The sequence below is a fragment of the Crassostrea angulata genome, chromosome 1 (genome assembly GCF_025612915.1).
Source record: "Crassostrea angulata isolate pt1a10 chromosome 1, ASM2561291v2, whole genome shotgun sequence".
NCBI classification, from domain to species: domain Eukaryota; kingdom Metazoa; phylum Mollusca; class Bivalvia; order Ostreida; family Ostreidae; genus Magallana; species Magallana angulata.
Window position 1 is genome coordinate 55498177 of NC_069111.1, and position 22209 is coordinate 55520385.

Genomic DNA, 22209 nt, shown 5'->3' on the forward strand with positions numbered 1-22209 from the left:
AAAAAATGAATTTGAAAAATTGGCAGAGGAAATTCGGACTGAAATATTTTTACACTTCATCAACTGCTTTTTTTTTCAATTTCAAAGAGTTAATTATTCAAGAAAATTTAAAACAACGTGTAAAATTGTGAGGGATTAATATTTTTTTTAAAAGGTCAAAAACTCAAAAAGCAGGTCATTGGCCTAGTGTTTTGAAGGTGAAAAAAAAACATGAAAATTGACAGTAGATTGTTTTTTCCCACATTCAAGAAGTTTCTTTTACATTTAAGATATTGAGAGATTCAAAGCCCCACAATTGCGTTTCGTATACCGTATGTTTTTCGAGGCCATAGATTTTTTACTGTTACATCTAAACTAGTCCTTAACAAACTCATCCATTAGAAAGTCTTCTTTCCCTCCTTGACTTCACGGCAAGAATAACTTTATTTAAGAACTCCAAAAATGATACCTTATTTCTTATATTAACATTTGTTGCAAGTTATGACAATAACAATGCTCCATACTTTCTTTTTTGTGATGACCCAGAAACTGCTTCGATTAAGATGACGTAACGAAAAAAAGGACAACAATGTTGCAAGTATTTGATTATGATGATAAATATATATGACACTACTTTGTACAAGACGACATTTTTTTTATTATGATAAAGTGAATCAGAAAAGAAAATTCGTTTGTACAAGTGGAAAAAAAGATTGAAGCTTTGCGGAATAGTTCCACTTATGCTGAAGTCGCAGAGCGGTTGGAAATTTGAAAACAAAACTGAGTTAGAGTCTATTTATTCATATTCAAGGCAAACTATATCGCAGAATCAGATTCAAGAGCATGATAATTTTCCTCTGACATTATATAGAGGAAAGCAATTTTAACTTCTAAGTTCTAGATCTTTTTATGGAATAAAATGGACAGAGAAGCACAAGGAATTTTGACCGTGATCCATGAATGAACTAAACACGAAAGGTCTGTGATATTGCGTTTGCGATTTGATCGAGGCTTGTAATAAAGCCCGAAATGCATTTTTAATTAACTCCTTTGACAAATTGCGACTGTAATTTTCAAGAACGCCTCAAATTGATGTCGATCCATAACATTATTCTGTTTACATGCCTATCTAACATAAATCATTTATCCCCCGCAATAAATGTTATATTTTTTAAGACGATGAATGAATAAAATACGAAATACAAATACGTTTATTTTTTTATGCCAAAATTATGTTTTCATTACGATATCTAATAGGTCTGTTTCAATAGGGGTAAGTCGGTTAGTTTGAGCACATAGAAAAAGTAGTGACCTAGATTATTCATGCGCTACTTTGACCTGTTGACCCATAATGATGTTATGCAGGAATAATAGCGGATTGCGTAAACAGTACTAGTGCTATGTAAGGGAAACATCTGCAAATGTAAATATTATTAATTATAGTCTATTATTTTCAGACGAAAAAATTATAGTCTAGTATTATGTTGGGTTTTTTTAAATTTACTTCCCAAAAGATAAATCTATATTTCTTTCTCAAAGTTCTTTAAGAATTGTATACTTGGATTGAGTAATGTAACTATGAAACTATTTATTTTTGTATAATCACTGATTCTATGACTGTTGATTTACTTTTATTTGTTTATTTACGCACCAGTGTTCTACACTGGTCTACACGTGTGTTTTTATCAATTAGTTTTGATTGTATTCAATTGTATTCAATAAAATATGTTTAAACTATAACGCACTGCAGATATGTAGTTTTGTTTGCAAGACGTCGTTAAAAATACATCTACAAAATGCTTTAAATTTGGTCTAAATACATAAAATTTTATTTTGAAAAAGTTAAAAAAGTGTTATATGAGGCAAGAAAGCTTCCAGGAATTCTTTGTATTCCAGCTATAGGTCGATGTCAGGATTCCACGACCTTTTTATAGGAGAAGTGGGGTACGTCTATCGCTCATTTAAAGTTGCTCGCTTAGAATGCAGACGTAAACATCATTTTTATTAGGGGGAAGGCTGTGACACAATAATCTTTTCACACTGTAGCTTAATCGTTCTCCCTCTTAGCTATCCTTATCTTCGCTCAGAGCAAAGACCTTTCATTTTTTTTAACCACTCCAATTTTCTTCCCAATCACTGATCTTTTGGTCTGTGAAAAGAGAACCTAGATACACTTGACCTCTAGATTTGAACACAGAACCCTGTCAATAATCTTATGATTCTCCACATTCACCAGGCAGCAAGATTCGGAGTTGGAGAGAACCCTATATTCTGACCCTTGAAAGTTAACAGTACTTTTTTTCATATGAACATATTGATGAACTATTGTTTCATTTTTTCCTCGTGACTGTTGACGTCTAATGCAAAACTAAACCTCCATCTAAAGCTACCAAGGTTTGGTTTATTTGATTGGAAGATCGAATCGTGTAATGGATAAAACGTTTAAACTATTGAAAATCTAAATTTAGTAATTAGGAATAAAAAAGCCATAAATGTGACAAAACAAAAACAGGTTTTCTTTTGTGTAAACAGTATTTGTCAACCCTGAATTGATAAAAACTACGCATCCACAGTAATGGGTTATTCAATATACAATATTTTATTTAAAAACAACTGATATTTTTAAAGCGCTAAGCATAGCTCAGCCCTTTATTGTCGTTAGACTTCTACTTCCGGGGGATCGAATAATCGCTCCTATGAGCAGAAGTGTACATCATTTAAACTGGTTAGGGAACCAGTTTCAGGGGTTTATGCACATAACTGCATGGGCTATTGTGAATCTAATGTACGGGGTATTGTGCATTTAATGTAGGGGGCTTACATGCATCATTGCTGGGGCTGCCACGCAGTGATGAGGAAATATACAGAAGCTGAAATGTTATATACATATATCTGTTACATACATACAGAAGCTGGGTTTGCTTTTCACTACTATCAGTACTTTGATTTTTTATCATGCAATTCTCTGATATACATGTATGTACTGGTACAGTTCATCTACAAAACAACAATTTTTTTCATCTTGAAAACTGTAGAAGGAGTTATCCGTACAAATTAGACACCCTTTGGGCAACTGGATTATTCCTTTGGGAAACCCGGTTAAAATCGGAACCCAATGAGGTATCCTGTTAATTGGTGATGGTATGGGAATGTGAAGCAGCGCTTACATCCAGAACAATTTAAACAAGAAGGTAGCTGTGACAAACAGAAATGTGACGTGGCTCTTTAAAATCAACACGATATGTCTGGCTTTTGAGCTAAGACTACACAATCGGTGCATAATTCGCTTAAAACCGCTTGTGTTGTAACTTGTTTTGACGCCAGAAATAGATAGCCACGTCCCACTGAAAGTTCATGGTCTTGTAAAAATGGTTCTAAGTTTGCAAATGAAAGGTCAGTCTGATACTGCATCAATTCAAATATTTTTCTTATGTCTTACAATGACCCCAACAGACAAATTCATTCCTGCAAAGAGTAAATCGGTTGTGTCATTGTGCGAGGTTTAGCAGAGCTTAAAATAGGTCCACAAATGTAGTGCTTTCCACTCTGCTATCTAGATCTCACAAATTGACTCCATGGTCCTCATATCTATGAGTCTCCAACACATGGACAAAGTCGGTAATTACCGCATCAGTAAAACCTTGACACAATTTTTGGGTTGGTTTAAATCACTTTAGTATAGTTTTTTTAGGATGAGAGCAATTATTTCACAAGGCCCGAAATAATTTGTCTTCCCACAGCTAGACAAAAGGATGGTAACACTGCTTGTAGAGAGGAAGAACTTTCTTAACTTGGAGTCGACGTAGAGAGAATAACGGACCTTTCTATTCTGAGGAATACAGTATGGAGAGTACTTTGTCCGTCATCAGTTTCTATAGTTCTTCTAGGACCAGCCCCACTGTTCCTCAAATATCCACCATTAACAAGACGTTTCATTACGTTATCATCTGAAAACAGCATTAAGGGTGTTATTTACTCAGGGTTTGAGTTCTCAAATTCCGATTGTTAAAAAGTTCAATGTAATGAGTAAAATTTGTTCTAAACACAAAAAGTATTTATGAAATGAATTATTATTGAAAAAACATTCAATAGTTTTACTTTATTATGGAATTATGCTCAAACAAAAATTGACTTTTAGCCAAACAGAGGAAATTCGGACTAAATTTTGCAGATGTTGTCTTCTGCTAAAAGTTTTTTTGGCAGTAGTCTAATATTAAGAGTTAGGATTTTATATTTAAGTCTACGTAATTTTGCATATTTTCCGTTGGTTTTATCTCACTTATTCATTAAAATAATCTTATGGCACGAATAATAATAATATTGAAAAATGCTTAAAAACGATAAAAGACATCATATCTCAAAATTTTGATCATTCACCTCATATAAATTTTATGCCAACAGAATAAGGTCAATATAAGTAGTTCAATATCATAAGTGTTTTTGTATTATCATCATTCAATTTTTTGTAAAATTGAATCAAAAATGGGTAGTGATTTGAAAACTGATAGAGGAAATTCGGACTGAATTATTTAAAAAAAATTGATGCTGAAATCTTAATGTTGTGTACTTATTTAGTGCCACTACCATTCGTAAACTGTATCTTATTGTTTAAAGTGTTTAATTATTTGTAATATTTTTATAATTAAAAAAATCTCAATCATGGTGTTAATATTTATGGGATTTTTCTTGATTTTTCAATAAATATTCAATAGCCATTAACTCAAAAAGTAGGTCATTGATCTACTTTTCTGAAAGTGAAAAATAACAATACAAGCAAAGGTCTATAACACACAATAGATGGTTTTTCATTATCATCAGTGGATTTTTTTTTCGTTTTGAGTAAACGTCATCCTTAAGTATATTTAGAAGAACAAAAAAAAATATATTTTTCCGTGGATTGAAATATTTTTTTTTTTTGGGGGGGGGGATATTTTATCCATATTCATTGAGACGTTAATGTTACCAGGCTGAAGCTAGCAGACACCAAGCCCGTAGAACCTAGCAGCCAATAAGGAAATTCATCAAAGTACTGAGAGTACTCGAACAGAAAATTATATTTTACTTTATTATCGGCTTATTTTAATAAATACCAAAAAGGTTTATGCATGAATAATTTTTCTGAGCATGAACAACTTCAGAGGCAGTAAAGCTCTCCTGGATAAAATTATCAATGCGTTTGTGTCTAATGAATTCAATTGAATATTAGTGTTTGTCTATTCGAATGCTTAAAAATTAATCCACAAGTCTGTTTACTTTTCTAAAAAAAAAAAAATAACATGTATCAAAAATCATAAAAATAAAAAAAAATTACCCTCAATCGAAAACCAAAACGTTAGAAATCCAAAGAGGAATTTAGGATTATTTTTATGTCAGCCATGTGAACCTTCGAGAAAAATCACAAGAGACTATTTACCTCACCCGAACTTTGCCTTTTTAAGCATTTCACAATGATATAGGGGTAAAAGGTGGTCCATTATCTAATTTATCTTTAAAATGTGCATCAAACGAATACCAGGGCAGTGTAGGGGGTATGGGGCTACTGGCTCATTTCAGGAGTTTATATCTGACTTGATTGTGATTACAATAACTTGGAAACACTAGTATTGGGTAGAGGGCCTCAGGAGGTATTCATAATAAGCGTAAGAGGGCACCTATGACCCCTGCAAGGGTCCAGTTAGCTCACCCGAAATTTGCATTTTTTAGCATTTCACAAAAATATAGGGGAAAAAGTGGTCCATTATCTACCTTATCTTTGAAGTGTGCATCAAACGAATACTAGGGCAGTGTAGGGGCGTATGGGGCTACTTTTTCCCGGTCTCTAATTTGGGCTATAGGGGTACCACTAAGTGGCTCCCAGGAGTTCTGGCTCATTTCAGGGGTTTATATCTGACTTAATATTGACCACAAGAACTTGAAAACACTTGGATTAGGTAGAGGACCTCAAGAGGTATTCATAATAAGCCTAAAAGGGCACCTATTAAACCTACAAGGATTCGGTTAGCTAACCCGAACTTTGTCATATTTTAGCATTTCACAACGAAAATATGACAAAGTTCGGGTGAGCTAAACCGACCCTTTTCATTGTCATTGTTGTATTCTTCGAAGGTTCACGTCAAAACATGGCTGAGACAAAATAATCTTAATTTCACCTGATGATTTTCGCTATTTTTGACTGCGACATATCATAATTTTTTTTATGAGAATAAATCACAATGCTGAGTGTTTTATTGTCTTATATTCGTAATAATACGATGTCTTTTTAATTTTCAGTTGTTTTGTTTCCGGGGGAGTGAAAAGGCCCTGGTATAAATTTTTAACATGCACATGTTCAACTCCGATGTAAACAAATTGTCTTGCCACAATGGATTGTCTTGAGTTTTTATTGTATTTGTATCGTTTTATGCCTTTTAATTTATCATGTGTTTTTTATCATAATACGTTTGCATATCACTTTATACGTTTCATACAGTTTTTCTATTTGTATCAATAAGACTATTCACTTAGGATAACATTATTTTCATAACTAATGACCCGTATAGACGTATTTCATTTCTATCAAACAAAGTCGCATTTATAACTCTTGTCCAGGCGAGCTTTACTGCTCCGGAGGTCGTCAATGCTCGTACAAATTATTAAACATTAATCATTTTGATATTAATTAAAATATGTCGATAATCTAGTAATATAATTTTCTGTTCGAGTACTCTCAGTACTTTGATGAATTTCCTTATTGGCTGCTATATTCTACGGGGTTAGTGGCTGCTGGTAGTGGCTGCTAGTCAGCCTGGTGTTAATGTATGCAATACCAGTGTAGTTGTTATGTTTTAAAGGGGGTGTGCGGCCATTTTGAACATTTGAGGATGAGTGTAAACATTTCTTGAACTGGCTTGTTTCTGCCCGAAACTGGCCAAAAATGGTGCCAAAAGATATAAAAGCAAAAAATATGAAGTCCTACTTGTCATTTTGTTTTAAAAGCATGCATACAAGAACAGGACAATGCTTTTTAATCACTCAAAACAGCTGTCGAACTGCGCAGCTACAGACTTATTTTGAGGATTTAAAAATCTGAAAAAATATGAATAAGGTTCACTGGTGTCCTCTCTACAACAATTGTTGAGAACAAGTTTGATTTTTGCTCATTTAAGTTGTAACTTTGACCCAAAATAGGGTACCATATTTTTATCAGTCGGCATGGGATCCATTTTTAGAAAAAAGAAAAATCCAGTCTATACTTATGGCTCTATGGAGACACATTGACGTTATATTTTCATAGAAAAAATAAATAAATGTCAATTCAAAACAACCCTTTTTGAATTTGATATCCATCTCTCTACCTGTCCCATGTTTCATTAAAGGGGATTTTTTTTAGTTCTAAAGGTATAAATTATAGTAAATTCTTTTTAGAAGTGGGATAGGGGTCCAAAAAAAGTGATAGTCTTAAATTAAAAAAGTATACATCATCTTTCAATGAAAATATATCTGCAATGAACCTCCATAGACACAGACAAATATATCTTGTTGTTTTGGGGGCCCATTTTAAGAATAGGGTACCTAACTTTGCGACAAAGTTACTACCTAAATAAGCAAACATTTTTCTCATGGTTGTAGAGAGGAAACCAAAAAACCCTATTCAGATTTTTTCAGATTTTTAAATCTTCAAAATAAGTCTGTAGTTGCGCAGTTCGACAGCTGTTCTGAGTGATTAAAAAATTGTCCTGTTCTTGTATGCATGTTTTTCAAACAAAATGACATGTAAGAATTCATAGCTATTGCTTTTACATCTTCTGGCAACATTTTCGGCCAGTTTCGGGCAGAAACAAGCTAGTTCAAGAAATTTTAAACATTCTTATCCTCAAATATACAAGATGGCCGCACATCCTCTTTAAACCGACTGTCCACATACACACTCCAAGAAACGGCATCAGATTCCAGTTGACATTGATCAGAACAATCTCATTCTCTTGTTTTAAGTGCTCTTAATGAGTAAATAAAGTCTAAATTAGTGAGTTAAGTTTAGTGAGTCAAGTACCAGTAGGGGGTCTGATAGCCTGACATCACGCTGATAGAGAGAGAGAGAGAGAGAGCGAGCAGACACGTAACATCGCGGGGGGACACTTAATTCAGAACATTCTTTTCTTTTTTCTTAAATTCACATACCCTGTATAGAAAATTATTGAATTTTGAACAAACTGCCATCCCTCACACTTATGTTGTACACTGTAAAAATTATAACTTTTCAGTTGTTGCTTGTCAAAATTATGCAAAGGTCCGTCTACTTTCCCTCCCCCTCATTTAAAAAACAATGTAAGGGACCAGGAGAGAAGGTAAAAATCATTAAACATATTATTTTTAAAACTAAAATCTTTTCAAGCCACGATATTAAGCTAGTGATTGCTTTTATCCGAGGGGAAGTGTAAAACGAAATTCATCTAGGACTGTAAATATAATAAAATGTATATAACTACTTTGATCAATGATTTGAATAACTTATAAATTGTGATGTTTTACAAAACATATATACATAATGTTAATAAATATATATAAAACATATATACGTAATATACTTACCCTTAGTTAGAATAAACAGTGCGATCTAACAGCGCCGAACGATCAGTATACTTGTAGTCTTATACTTTTAGACTGTACTGTGTTTACTTTGAGGTTATAAACAGAATTGAGGCCATCAAAAAGATATGTAGAATGTAACAAATATGATTCTTACTCGAGTGGTCAATGGCGTAAGTTAATCAAAGTTTACAATGATTCTGGCTCTATCTACAGATGTGTCACATACTTTTTAATTTTTCAAACATATATAGATCAAAACTAGCTCAAAATATTCCTTCTGTTACAGAGAGATTTTCTGTTTTATTGTGACCCTTATTTTCTTACCCACCGGATAATGCTTCATTTACTCTACGAAATATAACTCTTACTAGCCTATGCTGGCGGCGAATGCACGTGTGTATATGTGGAAAAATTCAGTATCCTCGAGGTTTGCTATAAATGAATGCGGTGTTAATTCCTTTTTTAAAGCCATTAAATAGCCATCACATTGTCAAGGGAATACTTAATGCCCTGTTCAGAGATATCTACTAGATCGTTCTTAGCAAGATTTAGAAACACTTGATTTCGTTTTGAAAACTACAAAAATTTTTTTTAGCTCTAATTGTTCATCATAAAAGTGCACCTGAAATGTCCGTTCATGATATGAAATAATCAAGTTGATATTTGTTAAATTTTGTTCAACGTATTTCACGTATTTAATCAGTGGGTCGATATAGTCGAAATGTTAGGCACGCCGTCAACTCTCGGTCAATGACCCCACCCTGGCACTGTCTTTATGTTTACCCAGTGTGGTTTGGTTTGCTATCAAGCCTTTATTTTTCAGAGGTTCCGTAGGGTTCCGGTTTACTCCCACTCAGCTGACCATTGGCTTTCACACAGCTAGTTTTTACAATGGATTGATAATTTTAAGACACTTGAGAATGTCTTGAGAGAAGTGGTTAACAGTATCTCGATTAAAATCTTGAAGATTCTTTGATTCAAAAGAAACCAAGTTTCTTTAGCATTGAGGAACAGGAAACAAAAGAAAATCGTTATATGTCTAGACTTATTCTGAACCTAATTCACAAATATCAATTTTGAATCATAAAATTTTTCATCATTTTGATTATTGTATTTGTCAAATTTCTATATTCTGGTGCTCCATGCCAGTAGACACTAATGCTGTAATCTCGCTTTTTAGGGTATACTAGTATATGATTTCACGGTAGATAAAACATCAATAAAAGCTTTTAATTTTCTCAAACATTTTTCTTTAAAAATCGAACAAACGTTTGTTGCAAATGATATACTTTTAAAAAGAGCGTCATTTTTGCAATTAATTAGAATAAAGCTAAATTAAGAATATTGCATTAAGTGTTTTTTTGATATATCAAAAATAATGTATTTATCTTTTAATTATATTTATCTTTAAAACACAATTAAGCAATATAACAAGAAAAATGAAACAAGATATGAAAAAGAAATCGAGAAATTAAAATCATGGCCATTACTTTTGCATCCATTCTTTATATACGTACTTTAAGGTTTACAGCCCTTAAGTATTAATGTATGTACCATCAATATTTTACACAAATAAGCAATTGGAACAGGAGAACATACTATATACTTGAATTATGGAAAAAATTTATTTCATAATTTTAAACTAAAGTTATTTATATACTTTCCAAGATTATTCATAATCTATACATTTTTTGAGCTTAAACAAGTTGGAACATCGAATGTCTACTCCAAAAATAAGGTTTAATATATTTTTACGAAAATATCATACAAAGGACACACCAATATAAAAGGAAATTCATCTTTTACACAATTAATATTACAATATATACATTTTCTCTGATTTCTGGTGGTATTATTCAATCGAATAGTTTTAAGGAGATTGGCACCTGAAATTATAGTAATGTCAATCATCCGAAAACCACTTGGATATATATAGGGATTATAGTTTTCAAGAACTATTATTTAGTTATTATTTTAATACAGTATGAAGTTGAACACATGTAGTGACTATAAAAGTAAAATCTAAGTCAAAGTTTAAAAATTCTTGCTTTACTGGTGGCCTCAAAGGCCAGTACATAATGAATACAACAACAGATGTAACACAATTTTGGAGTAATCAAATTATAACGCAAATAAAAACAATTATAGTAATGTCATCTTTCCAAAACGTTGCATACAAATAGACATACATTTAATGTCTCATTTAAAAGTAAAACAAGTAGGGGTCACATCTCAAAAATTTGAGATATAGCATGAAATAAGATAATTTTAGGCCAAAATTGGAGTTAATTTTTTCTTAACTTCTATGAAATATAAGCTAAATATGCCAAAATATATCGATAGAAATATCAAAATATTGTTTAAACATGTTTTTAGAACACCATGAATATATCGTAATACACAGAATTTTGGTCTGCGCTGAAAATTAGAAAGTTAAAGTAACAGTACTCTAAAACTAGTAAGTTATGAGAATTGTTCATTTACTTCTTGCAAACCTTCCGCCACAAAATATAGTCCTTTACTAAACTCTGTAAAAATGAAATTTCTTCTTTTTTTTAAATTTATTCAATATAGTTTATTTGGCATTGTGAAATATAAATATACTACTAGAATTACTATGTGATGCAGAATTTTCAGACTAGAGGTGACTCAAAATGGCTACCAAAAACCTAAGGAGCGAAACACTTTAGCAGCAAGATTATGCGAAGATTATGATCTAATTTTAGAAATACATTTTTGAAACTTTGTACGTATGGGTTTTGTAAGGTAGTATTGTAAGCAATGTTGTGACAATGTTGTGAAATAAGGTATCGATAAGATGAACATTTACTAAAATTTTCAATCCATTTCTTCTTTTGCTTGGTCGGATAGTCTTTGTTGCTTCTCTGTGCATTCCAAATTTCGTTAAAACCTAAATCAATCAGACAGGTAAAACAAATGGGACCAACGTTGAAAAGTCTGTTACAATTCAAAGAATTTTTATCGTATTGATTAAAAAACATGATTTCATAAAAATCGGGAATGAATTATTATCCTCAGTTTATGGTTAAACTACACCCTGTTATTGATCATAGCATGGTCATACCGGTACAGCTTGATAAAAAAAACATATATAATACCTTGACAAGTACGTACGTACATAAGGTACAAACAAATTAAACCCAAAAATAAATTATAGATCCTAACTGATCTGTTTTGTGGTAGCATCGAGTTCCAAAATCTTCTCTCTTTATACTGTTACGTTGCTATAGTCTGTCCCAAGTTATTGCTTTCATCACTTTTTTTGGTGATTTTTAATAAAAATACACATACCTGTGAAAGAAGTACAATTGAAATCGACGAAATGGAAAATATCCAAAATATCTTCATTGACAAATTATCCCCTATCACTCATAAAGGTTAACAGGAACGAAAACAATTTTCTTACGGAGATTTATAATGAGAAATGTTTACATCTTTTCTCCATTCGGAAGTACTCGGGATACATCGCGCAATTTTTCAACGTTATCATCCGGACTTAATAATGGCTGATGCAATGCAAAATCCCCGTAGACTTTCTACTTTGGGATGTGAATTGCAACCTGAAGCGGTAGAGGGGGCGTTTCAAAACAGATAATCTGGACATTTTTCATATTAGTGGATGAACGTAGTATGAGCACAAATGTATTTATTATTATCGAAATATCAAGCGAAAAGTGGTGGAAGCAAACACTCGGGACAGAGTATAATGTTTTTGGTTAGGAGACGTGTATGTCTATCTTACTCAATATGTTTCCGGCTTCTGATTGTATGTTTTGACCTAGTGGACGGTGTTGCCGGGTGTTTCTCGGTGGTGATTGGTCTGTTTGAGGGCAATGTGTGCACACCCGGCAAACCTCAGTTGCCAAACAGTTGTGACCTGATTTCCGGACACCATTTGGTTAAAAACTAGTTCAGTAAATCCGCCGTATCAGTTCTGCTTTTAATTTGCATTTCATGTAATGGCCTAACGGTCGGTGACCTTTGTTGTTCTGTTCAGTTGTTCTCTATCTCAGCTGGAATAAATATCTGTTGGTTGTATAATAAAGTGTAAAGAAAGAAAATACATTATCTTTATTTACCTGTAATTTATGTGAGGTAATCCCATGTACGGTTTGTCTAAATAGATTTGGCAGCTACATACTGCATTTGAAAGCAATGCAGTTTACATTATAAACGCCTACTTAAAACGGAAGGTTGTTCGTTCACCTTTAGAAAGGCAATACAATGTTGTTGTTATACGGACTACTGGATTTCATTCCGACTCGGGAACTGGTTAACAACATGAAAATATCCATCAGATTAAGTCATGGTCAGCAGTTCACAAGCTTTAATGTTCAGAAGAAATTCCGCCGAAACAGCTTTGCTTTGCTATGGCTATATAGTCGATATTTCAAAATCATAGACGTTAGTTCTATGGTATATCAATGAACTGTTGAACTGCAGTTGACCCTTCACGTAAGCATACGCATGTACATGTACACTGTATGTCTTAAAGAATCTGTCATGCATGTATTTTGGTGATGAATTCTCTGTCAGTCAAGGTCGCTCCCATTTTTTGCGATCTTTGCGACTTCGTGACCTGAGGAGTGAACGTATAAGTACAGATAAGAACTGACTCGCCAGCGGAGGAACCGGTAAAGACTCGATGTTATGGATGAACAGGAGTAAGCTCACTACCTGTGTGATTTTAGTTTAACCTTTGGTTGCCCATTTTAGAGGCCAAATGTAATCCCATTATAAGTTTGTGAAATCCCCCCCCCCCACAAAATATATATATATATATATATATATATATATATATATATATATATATATATATATATATATATATATATATATATATATATATATATATATATATATATATTATTATACACATATTTTCGCCATTTTCCCACAAATTGATAATAAACTAAAATAATTTTAATGTTATAAACAACACTTTATTGACAAAAAGATGATTACACTGTTACTGCTAGGGTTAACTGGCTTTGTAGGTCATTGATCCGGAGACAGCTTGTAGGGATCACACCGCCGGTTCACAGGGGAAACAAGGTACCATGTTTTTAAATTATGGCGAGAGAACATGCTGATGACAATTAACAGAAGGAAAAATATTAATCAGGCCCTCCCCTCTAAAACATAACGTACAGAAATACGACAGCTGAAAAGCATCGAAAGGGAAGGTAGAAAAGCCAATATTCATGCTGTTTAAATCACTAAAACTGACATCGAAAGAAAACAGAATTGGAAGATAAACCTTATCATATAAATGTAAAGAAAGCGATGCATCTGATAATTATTCCGACGATTGACGATCACGGCGCTTCCTCGTGTCCCCATGCGCTCTAAGGTGGATATTGCGCAGTTGGTCAGGTTTCTTTTCCTGTGTTTGGATGAGTCGATCTGATTGGATTTAAAACACACTGGAGTTTATCGAAGATTTATCCCAGTTTTGTTCCCTCGTGCAAATAAGCAATAACTTTAACATCAGAGGTGCTTAATAAGTGATATACCTTGACTCCAAAGAGTAAACGAAGGTCTCTGTTTTCCTGCCGGAACGTCTCGGACTTAAGGTAAGGTTAATATTAACATCAAATTTATTTTTTTATTTTTTTGCTGTTTTCTATTAATTCAAACAATAATTTTATAATCAAATAATAAGAATTATATTCAAATTGGAACCTTTAAAAGAAATTTCTTGTTGATAAAAGAAAAATAAATATGTAAGAGAATGGAAAGATGATCATTAATTGTTTTAAGACGAAAGTCACAAAGACATTTAAAGAGAAATCTTGTCAGGAATCACAGTGGTAAATCTTTCAAAAGCTAAATCAGCAATATTTTAAAACAAATTCTTCGGAAAGCATGCCATTACATCTCCTCATCACCTTGAATGACATTGCTTCTCGCAGACAAACAATCGATACATTACTCCAAAGGGATTCCGATCCGCGGAATATTCCGTATCAATAGGCAGACTGATTACTTATCGCAGAACTGTCTTTTTCTCTGGGAAGTTATTGCCGATGTGAGAATTTGACGTAAAAGATCACGTAGATCTATGTAGCTGAGGATACTGTGGTGTAACAACTGTTCCTTGTTATATATTTGTTAATTCGTTGGTCTTCTAACCTTTGTTTTTGTGCATGTCCTTGTAATGGCCCTCAGACCTGAATCGGACATCCGTAGTGTTGGCAGAAAACAACGCCAAATTGTTTTATTATGCGTATCACACTGTAACATGCTGAGGATATTATAAGTGGATGTAAGTTTAGTATGCTACTAGTTTAATATTTTAATATTTTATTACAACTCTGAAAAACGTAATTTGAGAGTATTGCATGTGCACTCACTCACATCCATATGTGCAGTAGATTTCGAGAGAATTCATGAAAGATTCCACACCAGTGCCGATTTATGTGCCAAAAAGGGGTTTCGAGAGAATTCATGAAAGATTCTACCTTAGGGGCCAAAGGGGTTTCGAGAAAATTCATAAAAGATCTTTATTAGACTTTTAAAAATTAATTTCTTTATCGTCTATAGATCGATACATATATTAACTCAAAGTTGTTCTGTAGTTGTCTTATTTGAAAGCTTCAAGCCAAATTTTAAAACATTTCTCCGAACCAAAATATAATAAAACTCTTGAAAACGAGTATGGAACAGACTGACCGACAGACATCGATAAAGCCCAGCTATAGTCTCACCGGTTTCACCGGGACGTGACGAATAAATTTTCCAGCAGTGAAACTCATTTCCTCTGTTTTGTTTGTCGTGCGAGGGGATATTGGAGCATTCACAGCAACTTTCACTCTTTAAAATGCAAAATTACAAGCTGACACTGTGTTGACAGCGAACACCGCGCCACGATCTATTGTAACATTTTGCTTGACCGGTTCACGGCCGTGTTGTAAAGGTCAGAACTGGGTGACTAGCGCGTTCATCGGCAGGTGCCCGATAAGCAAACATTTAATCTGAAGTAAGTTCTGGAAAATAGCTTGCTAATTGTTTTCATGTGTATGCAATTATATGTAACTCGTTACAGATTTCGGCTTTTAATTAAGGAGGCTGGATGGCCAAAAAAATTAGAAATCAGATATACTTTAAATTCAGATATGATTTTTAAACCTATAAGCTATTATTTAGTAAAACAGAAATTAGCTTTTAATTTTATATATTTTTCTATAGCTTTATGCAGACCTTTTCTTTTGGGGAGACCAATAGAGTCTAAGATATGGCCACGAAAACCAAGCCTATTTAGTTGTTAATTTACTAGCCCTTTCATTGGACAAATAAAGATTTCACTTTTAAAATGTTGAGAAGTATGGTGGCATATCTCTGCCCCTTCTGTGCAAGTTATTTTTCTATCAAATATGTCGACATGCAAGATTAATATGTTGACATGCAAGATAATTATGTCAAAATGCAACATAACTATGTTGACATGCAAGAAAATTGCAATCAGATAGGAATTATACAAAATCTCAAAAATCTCAAATACCACCTATGACATCCAAGATGCTAGATGCTACCTTTTTATGTCGACATGCAACTTATTTATGTTAACATGCAAGATAAAGATGCTGACATGCAACTTATTTATGTCAACATGCAACTTATTTATGTCGACATGCAACTTATTTATATCAACATGCAACTTACGTATGTTGCATTTTTTTCATACGTGCAGTAAATGTATTGGTATTTGTTAAAGAGAGCACGAAACATCTAAACTTCTGCATGTTAAACAGGGGTTTAAATTACCTTAGACAACACTTAACATTTAGACAAATGTTCAACATACATGCATGCTAGCTTCACGATTGTTTCTGATTCTGTGTTCTTCACATGTTGCTCGTTTTTCATGTGAGAACATATGTTGCTATTTTACCAGTCGATACCTGTCGTTGGTTTTTGATTACGTGCAGTCTCCATCTCGTGTCGGTATATTTGTTAGATGACCATGCAACCATCCGCAATCATAAGAAATCATGATCACAAGCTTCTTACAAATTATGTATCTGCATTGGTTTTTTCTGTCGAAATTTTACAGAGTTTTGGAGACATAAATTGATCACTATGGACCGTGACAATTCTAAAGAATCTGATTCCGTAGGACCTGGCGAAGAAACAATAATCAACAACGTCGACTCGTTCAACAATGACCAAACAAACCTAATCGACTCACCCAAAGATCCACTATCTAACAGCAATACCATCCCCGACTCAACAACAGATATAATCCCTAATGGTAATTCAGTTCCAAACTCTACAGAAGACGTACTTCCTAATGGTACCACAATACCCAACTCGACAGCAGACCCAGCCCATTGCGGAGAAGATGGAGATGTTAAGGTTAGGCGGACCTCGTCCACCAATTCTGAGCGGGAGAGTCTAGTGAGAAATTCTTCGGGCAGTCCTCAGCGAACAGGGAGCAAGTATGTAAAACGTCAAGAGTCTGTGCAGAGCTCGAGGTCCATAATACGCAACAGAAGAAGTCTGAGAAGCCAGAGCTTCAATCAAAGCCCAGAAAACGATAATTTACGCAGAAGCTTTCGGCGCATGCGCAGTGGAAGTCTTAATTATCCTCATCACAATTCCATAGTGTCGTCTTTTCTAGAAGAACTTGCTCAAATCGAACCTCTGCCGGACTCATCACAAGGTATGGCTCGTGAGCATGGTAATGTAACAAAGGATTCGATTTCGTTGTATTTGATGTTCAAAACAGATGTCTTTCTTTAATTCGATATTCTTCCTCATCTTGTATTTCAGTTCCTTGGTGGACATCATGCAGACTTCGATTTTCTGGTCTCTGTTTTATTGGGTTCTTTTTCCTCTACGCCCAAAGGGTCAACTTAAGCGTTGCTATTGTCTGCATGGTAAAATCGGAACTAAACCCAGGCTTAACGAAATACCAATCGAATTTCACCAACAGCTCTTTGTTCGTACCACTTGCTGATAATGTCACTTCTGGATACCAACAAAGCTACATTAATCGGACAATTATGGAAGGAAATCCTCGAAATCCAGCAAAAACGTGTCCAATACCGGCGGCATCTCAAAACATTGTAAGTACTGGTTCAAACTGATGCTCTTCTGTTGTGTCACGAATAGTTTTAATTTTGCACTCCGTAAATAATTTTCAATTTTTCCTCTTATTTCAGAAAGGCGAGTTTACTTGGGATAAATCTCTCCAAGGTGGGATTTTGGGAGCTTTCTTCTGGGGATACACGGTCATGCAGATTCCTTCGGGGGTCCTCTCGGAACGCTTTGGGCCTCGTCGTATGATTTTTGTAGGAATGTTTCTCGTCTCGGTGTTGACTATCTTGACCCCAGTACTAGCCCGAGGGAGTCCGTATCTACTGATTGTGACGCGTGTCCTTATTGGAATGGGAGAGGTGCGTCTGCAGTGTGAAGAAATTTCTTTATTTTTATCCTTTTCAAGAATTTTTTCTTAGAGATAAATCTCTATTCTAGGCTACAATGTATCCAGGAGCACAAGTCTTTTGGGCCAAATGGTCACCCCCGCATGAAAGGAGTAGGCTTGTTGCGTTTGCTTTTGGGGGTAAGTGCTTTGAAATAGAAGTTAACATCAACCAGGTCTTTCGTGGTGTATTCCGATTGTGCAAGAACATGTATATACATGTAATGTTTGTATATAATGTTGATTAAGGTTCCCAGCTTGGAAATGCTTTGGCGTTTCCGATATCCAGCTTACTTTGTGATTCCGTTGGATGGGCTGTAATTTTCTATTTGTTAGGTAAGATTGGTATCCTATTCAAAAGATATCTGTAAGTATTTTCTTGGCATTCTTCACCTTAGTTTTGCGAATTTCGATGTGGAAAAGAGAACTCTAGTCGGTGTTTTATTAATAGGAAAGTTTCATCCTAGGATCTTGCTCTTTGCTGTGGACGCTTTGCTGGGGGATCTTCGCTAGGGACTCACCGGCCGAGATGCCTAATATAACAAAAATCGAGAGAAAATATATCGAACACTCGCTGGGTAAAGATACATTCTCTGAACTTCCTGATTTAAGAAAAAGGGTAAGAGATTTTCCTTCTTCAAGATACATGTATGTTTTATTTTAATTCTAAAATCGGATGCAATGTGTATGAAATTACATGTATAACTTAAAATTGTTATAGGCCAAACCTTGGAAAGCTATTTTCACGTCACTTCCTGTTTGGGCCATTCTTGTGGCCAATGCCGCTGGTAACTATGGGGCGTACATGTTGCTGACACAGATGCCAACCTACCTTAAGGAAGTCCTCAGGTTCGACATTAAATCTGTAAGTGTGTCTTGTTACTGTTGAGGTGGGGTCACCAAATTGTTAACTTTTCATGCATATGAACTTAAATAAACTGCTGATCTTAATTTGCAATCACGTTTATTTTAGAATGGTCTGTATTCTATGATACCGTATCTAGCATTCTGGGTAATGATAAGTTTGGCAGGAATGTTTGCAGATTTATTGATCGAAAGAGAAATCCTTACTATCAAATGGACCAGAAAGCTGTTTTGTGCCATAGGTATTAAAGTTTCTTATCCTTTGGGTTTTATATCCTACTTTTATCGTGCTAACCATGTGATGCTCGTCTTTAAAAATAATAAAAACGATTTGAAATTTTGCTGTTTTGTGCAATAGCTAAAAGCGATATTGTTTTGAATAAAACACCGTCCTTAGCCATACTGTTTTAATAGCTAACAACTGAAATTTATCATGTGTTCCCTTCGTTCATAGTACTCACCAGTTATGTTTTTCTAAATACATTGTGATTTTAGGTCAGTGCGTCCCTGCAGCCTTTCTGATTGGCCTAGGCTACATGACGTGTTTCCAGCAGGCTGAGGCGATTGCTCTCCTGACGCTCTCTCTCGCATTCTGTGGGTTCCAGTTCCCGTCGGTTTTCGTTAACCACGGAGACATCGCACCAAACTACGCCGGGACCATTTTTGGGATCACCAACACGGGGGCCAGTATTCCAGGGATCATTGCACCGTATGTTGTGGCGTCCATCACAGTAAATGTAGGTTCCCAACTTTATATGCTAATGGAATGATATGCAAAGCAAAAGACCTTGTCTAATGAATGACAACGTTTTTTTGACTGCATGGGCAGTCGTGAAACCATTAGTTTTCCCAATCTCTCTCTCTCTCTCTCTCTCTCTCTCTCTCTCTCTCTCTCTCTCTCTCTCTCTCTCTCCAGAAAAATACCAATGACACCTGAAGGTCTTTGTATTTAAAAAATAACCCCGTGGTTCAAAGCAAACTTTATAACGAAATTAATTAAATTCTGCTTGGGTGTTATCTTTTGAATGTAAAGTCATTTGTTCTAGAATCTTTTTTTTTATTAATTCAACACAAAATTTTGTAATCTTCAGTTTAATGGAACGTTGTTTGTTTTTTAGTTTTGTGATTTTTTCCCTCTTGAATCGATAATGATTATTTTCAGTATTAATGATCTTCACCCTATCATGTGTCAGTATTCATTAGTCAGTCTCTGTATCTCTTCACATCAGGCGTCGAGCTTTTTTATTTCATTTCTAATCAACTCAGTAACTGCGTTTCGCTTTACCATTATTTATGTCTACTTTGATCAAATCGCATTTCAGAAATCCCAGAAAGAATGGCTAGTGGCCTTTTACATAGCCGCTGTGATCTATGTGCTGGGCGTCATCTTCTTTCTGATTTTCTCCGACGGAGAAATCCAGGAGTGGGCCAAGGACGATGAAATCCTGGAAATGGTTGAGACGGACAAACCGGAGGCCGATAAACTTCCGGGACTGGAGGAGGACCCGGAAGAGGATGTTTTGTCCGATGACGTCGTCTTCAAGAACGATGTGGAAGAGAATTAACGTGATGCAGGTTTCATAGGAATATTATCTATTACTGAATTGAACACATTTCTATTGCGTTAAGTTATTTTTCTACTTGTATTTTGAAGTGATATACATTGTACTTATTTTTTCTTTTTGTTTAGATGTCATTTAATAAATGACGTGATATTTTTGTTGCATTGTTACCTGTATATTTTACCACTGATTCAGAAAGTGTTTGAATGTTGTTTATTGTTATATGCGGGTATCTTGTTTGTTATTAACATAATTGTTAAACATTTCTTGTATTCATTCAATATTGTAGATGCAAAATCCTGCTTATATGCCGAAAGATATTTTTGTTAAAGATAAAAATAAAAAGAAAATTGATCTGAAAAGTTTTTATTTTTATGAAAATATATAAATTCTGTTCAAGAAATTGGACACTATATATTTTACCATTCGTTCAGAAAAACTTTTGAATGGTGTTTATTGTTACAAGTATGTGCCATTGGGTATCTTGTTGGTATTAATATATTTTTTAAACATTTCTTGTATATATTGCATATTGTATATGACAATTTGTGTGTACACATGCGTGTAGAGTGCTTTGCTTTCAATCAAAACTTTGCCGAAAGATATTTTTTTAATAAAATAAAAATTGGTCTTTAAAGTTTTTATTTTTATGAAAATCATATATTCCGTTCAAGAAATTAGAAAAAAGATACGACTTTTCAATATATCTTGAAAAGGCAAATTAATACAATATAGGAGAACTGAAATTTTCAATTAGTTATTCTCTCGGTTTATCATTTTCCCATGCTTATAAATGTTGCCGCGAGATGTCACGTTCAGGCGTGGGCCAAACTGACAGGTTATCGATCCCAATTCTTTTGACGAGTTTTCAAATTGGCAAGTTTTATCTGGAAGCCAATGATGGAGGGAAAGCCTGGCTAATAGCATGAGGATTTAGCTGCTCCCCGCCAATCATTGTATTAAGTTCAACTATAACGTTTGTAAAAACGAAGCGAAATAAAACAGCACTTTCCGTATTTGTTTTTTTGTGTATTATGGTATTTGTTATAATCATTATGAGTCTGTGTAGGAAATATCATTGCCAAGCGTATTCAATGTTCAACTAATTGCTACGAAATTGTGTAATTTGATAAAAAAAAATACTAGTTCTGCATTTCTTCAATATGAAAACTATTTAAAATCATCTATAACCAAAAATAGTTATGTTCTCCCTAACCCTTTTATCCCACCTTTCCATGTGTGTGTGTGTGTTTTTTTTTTAAATATGCCATATAATTTGTACATCTTGTACTATTTATATGGCTTTGATATAATATATGAAGTAAATTTAATAGGAAATTGCATATTTTTTTTTTATGGGGAACACATATCATTTGCACATAATTGAAATATGCGTGTGTCAATAGTTAGGCAATCATCAAATATTGATAATTTAGCATTTCAATTGGACTTCAGCTTCGACGGATAAAGAACAGCTGGCTAACACGTATAAAAATTATTATGTCTGGTACTGTCCTTTCCGATATATTTTATTTTATCAAAAAGTCACCAGCGTTAGGTAGGATAGGGCACCTACATTGGTAATGCTTAAAGCAGTTAGAAATATTTTTTTTTTTTTTTTGTACCTGGTGACTATTATGTTGTTTGCATTCTAATCGGAGACCTGCATCAATAAAGTTGTTCAGTTAATTAATCAAGGCTTCCCTGTATCTGATTTCAGAGTCGCTAGTCCCAAACCTTTTGGACCGGATTTAGTGACTAAGGGTCCTCCACTGCCAAGCGAGTTGC

General features: G+C 34.2%; 1 protein-coding gene across 3 annotated transcripts; it reads left to right on the plus strand.

Moving 5' to 3' along the window:
* Positions 1-13544: 13544 nt before the first annotated feature.
* Positions 13545-21580, plus strand: LOC128164160 (sialin-like). Of its 3 annotated transcripts, none has more exons than XM_052827903.1 (11): positions 13545-14144; positions 16625-17233; positions 17344-17639; positions 17736-17969; positions 18049-18136; positions 18245-18331; positions 18463-18614; positions 18717-18860; positions 18969-19101; positions 19355-19596; positions 20182-21580. In XM_052827903.1, exons 2-11 carry the CDS (start codon positions 16651-16653, stop codon positions 20422-20424), a joined length of 2202 nt encoding a protein of 733 aa, XP_052683863.1. In that variant the 5' UTR covers positions 13545-14144; positions 16625-16650; the 3' UTR covers positions 20425-21580. The 3 variants fall into 3 exon arrangements, with proteins under 3 accessions (XP_052683863.1, XP_052683869.1, XP_052683880.1); XM_052827909.1 differs by lacking the exon at positions 13545-14144 and adding an exon at positions 14534-14836; XM_052827920.1 differs by lacking the exon at positions 13545-14144 and adding an exon at positions 15232-15487.
* Positions 21581-22209: the final 629 nt, after the last annotated feature.

What these genes read in the sequence shown, in the direction of transcription:
- LOC128164160 (XM_052827903.1), top strand. Translation starts at nt 16,651, where the DNA reads ATGGACCGTGACAATTCTAAAGAATCTGATTCCGTAGGACCTGGCGAA. An exon ending in TGTAATTTTCTATTTGTTAG is followed by an intron (nt 18,332 to 18,462) that starts GTAAGATTGGTA and finishes GTTTCATCCTAG; the next exon opens with GATCTTGCTCTTTGCTGTGG. An exon ending in AAAGCTGTTTTGTGCCATAG is followed by an intron (nt 19,102 to 19,354) that starts GTATTAAAGTTT and finishes TTGTGATTTTAG; the next exon opens with GTCAGTGCGTCCCTGCAGCC.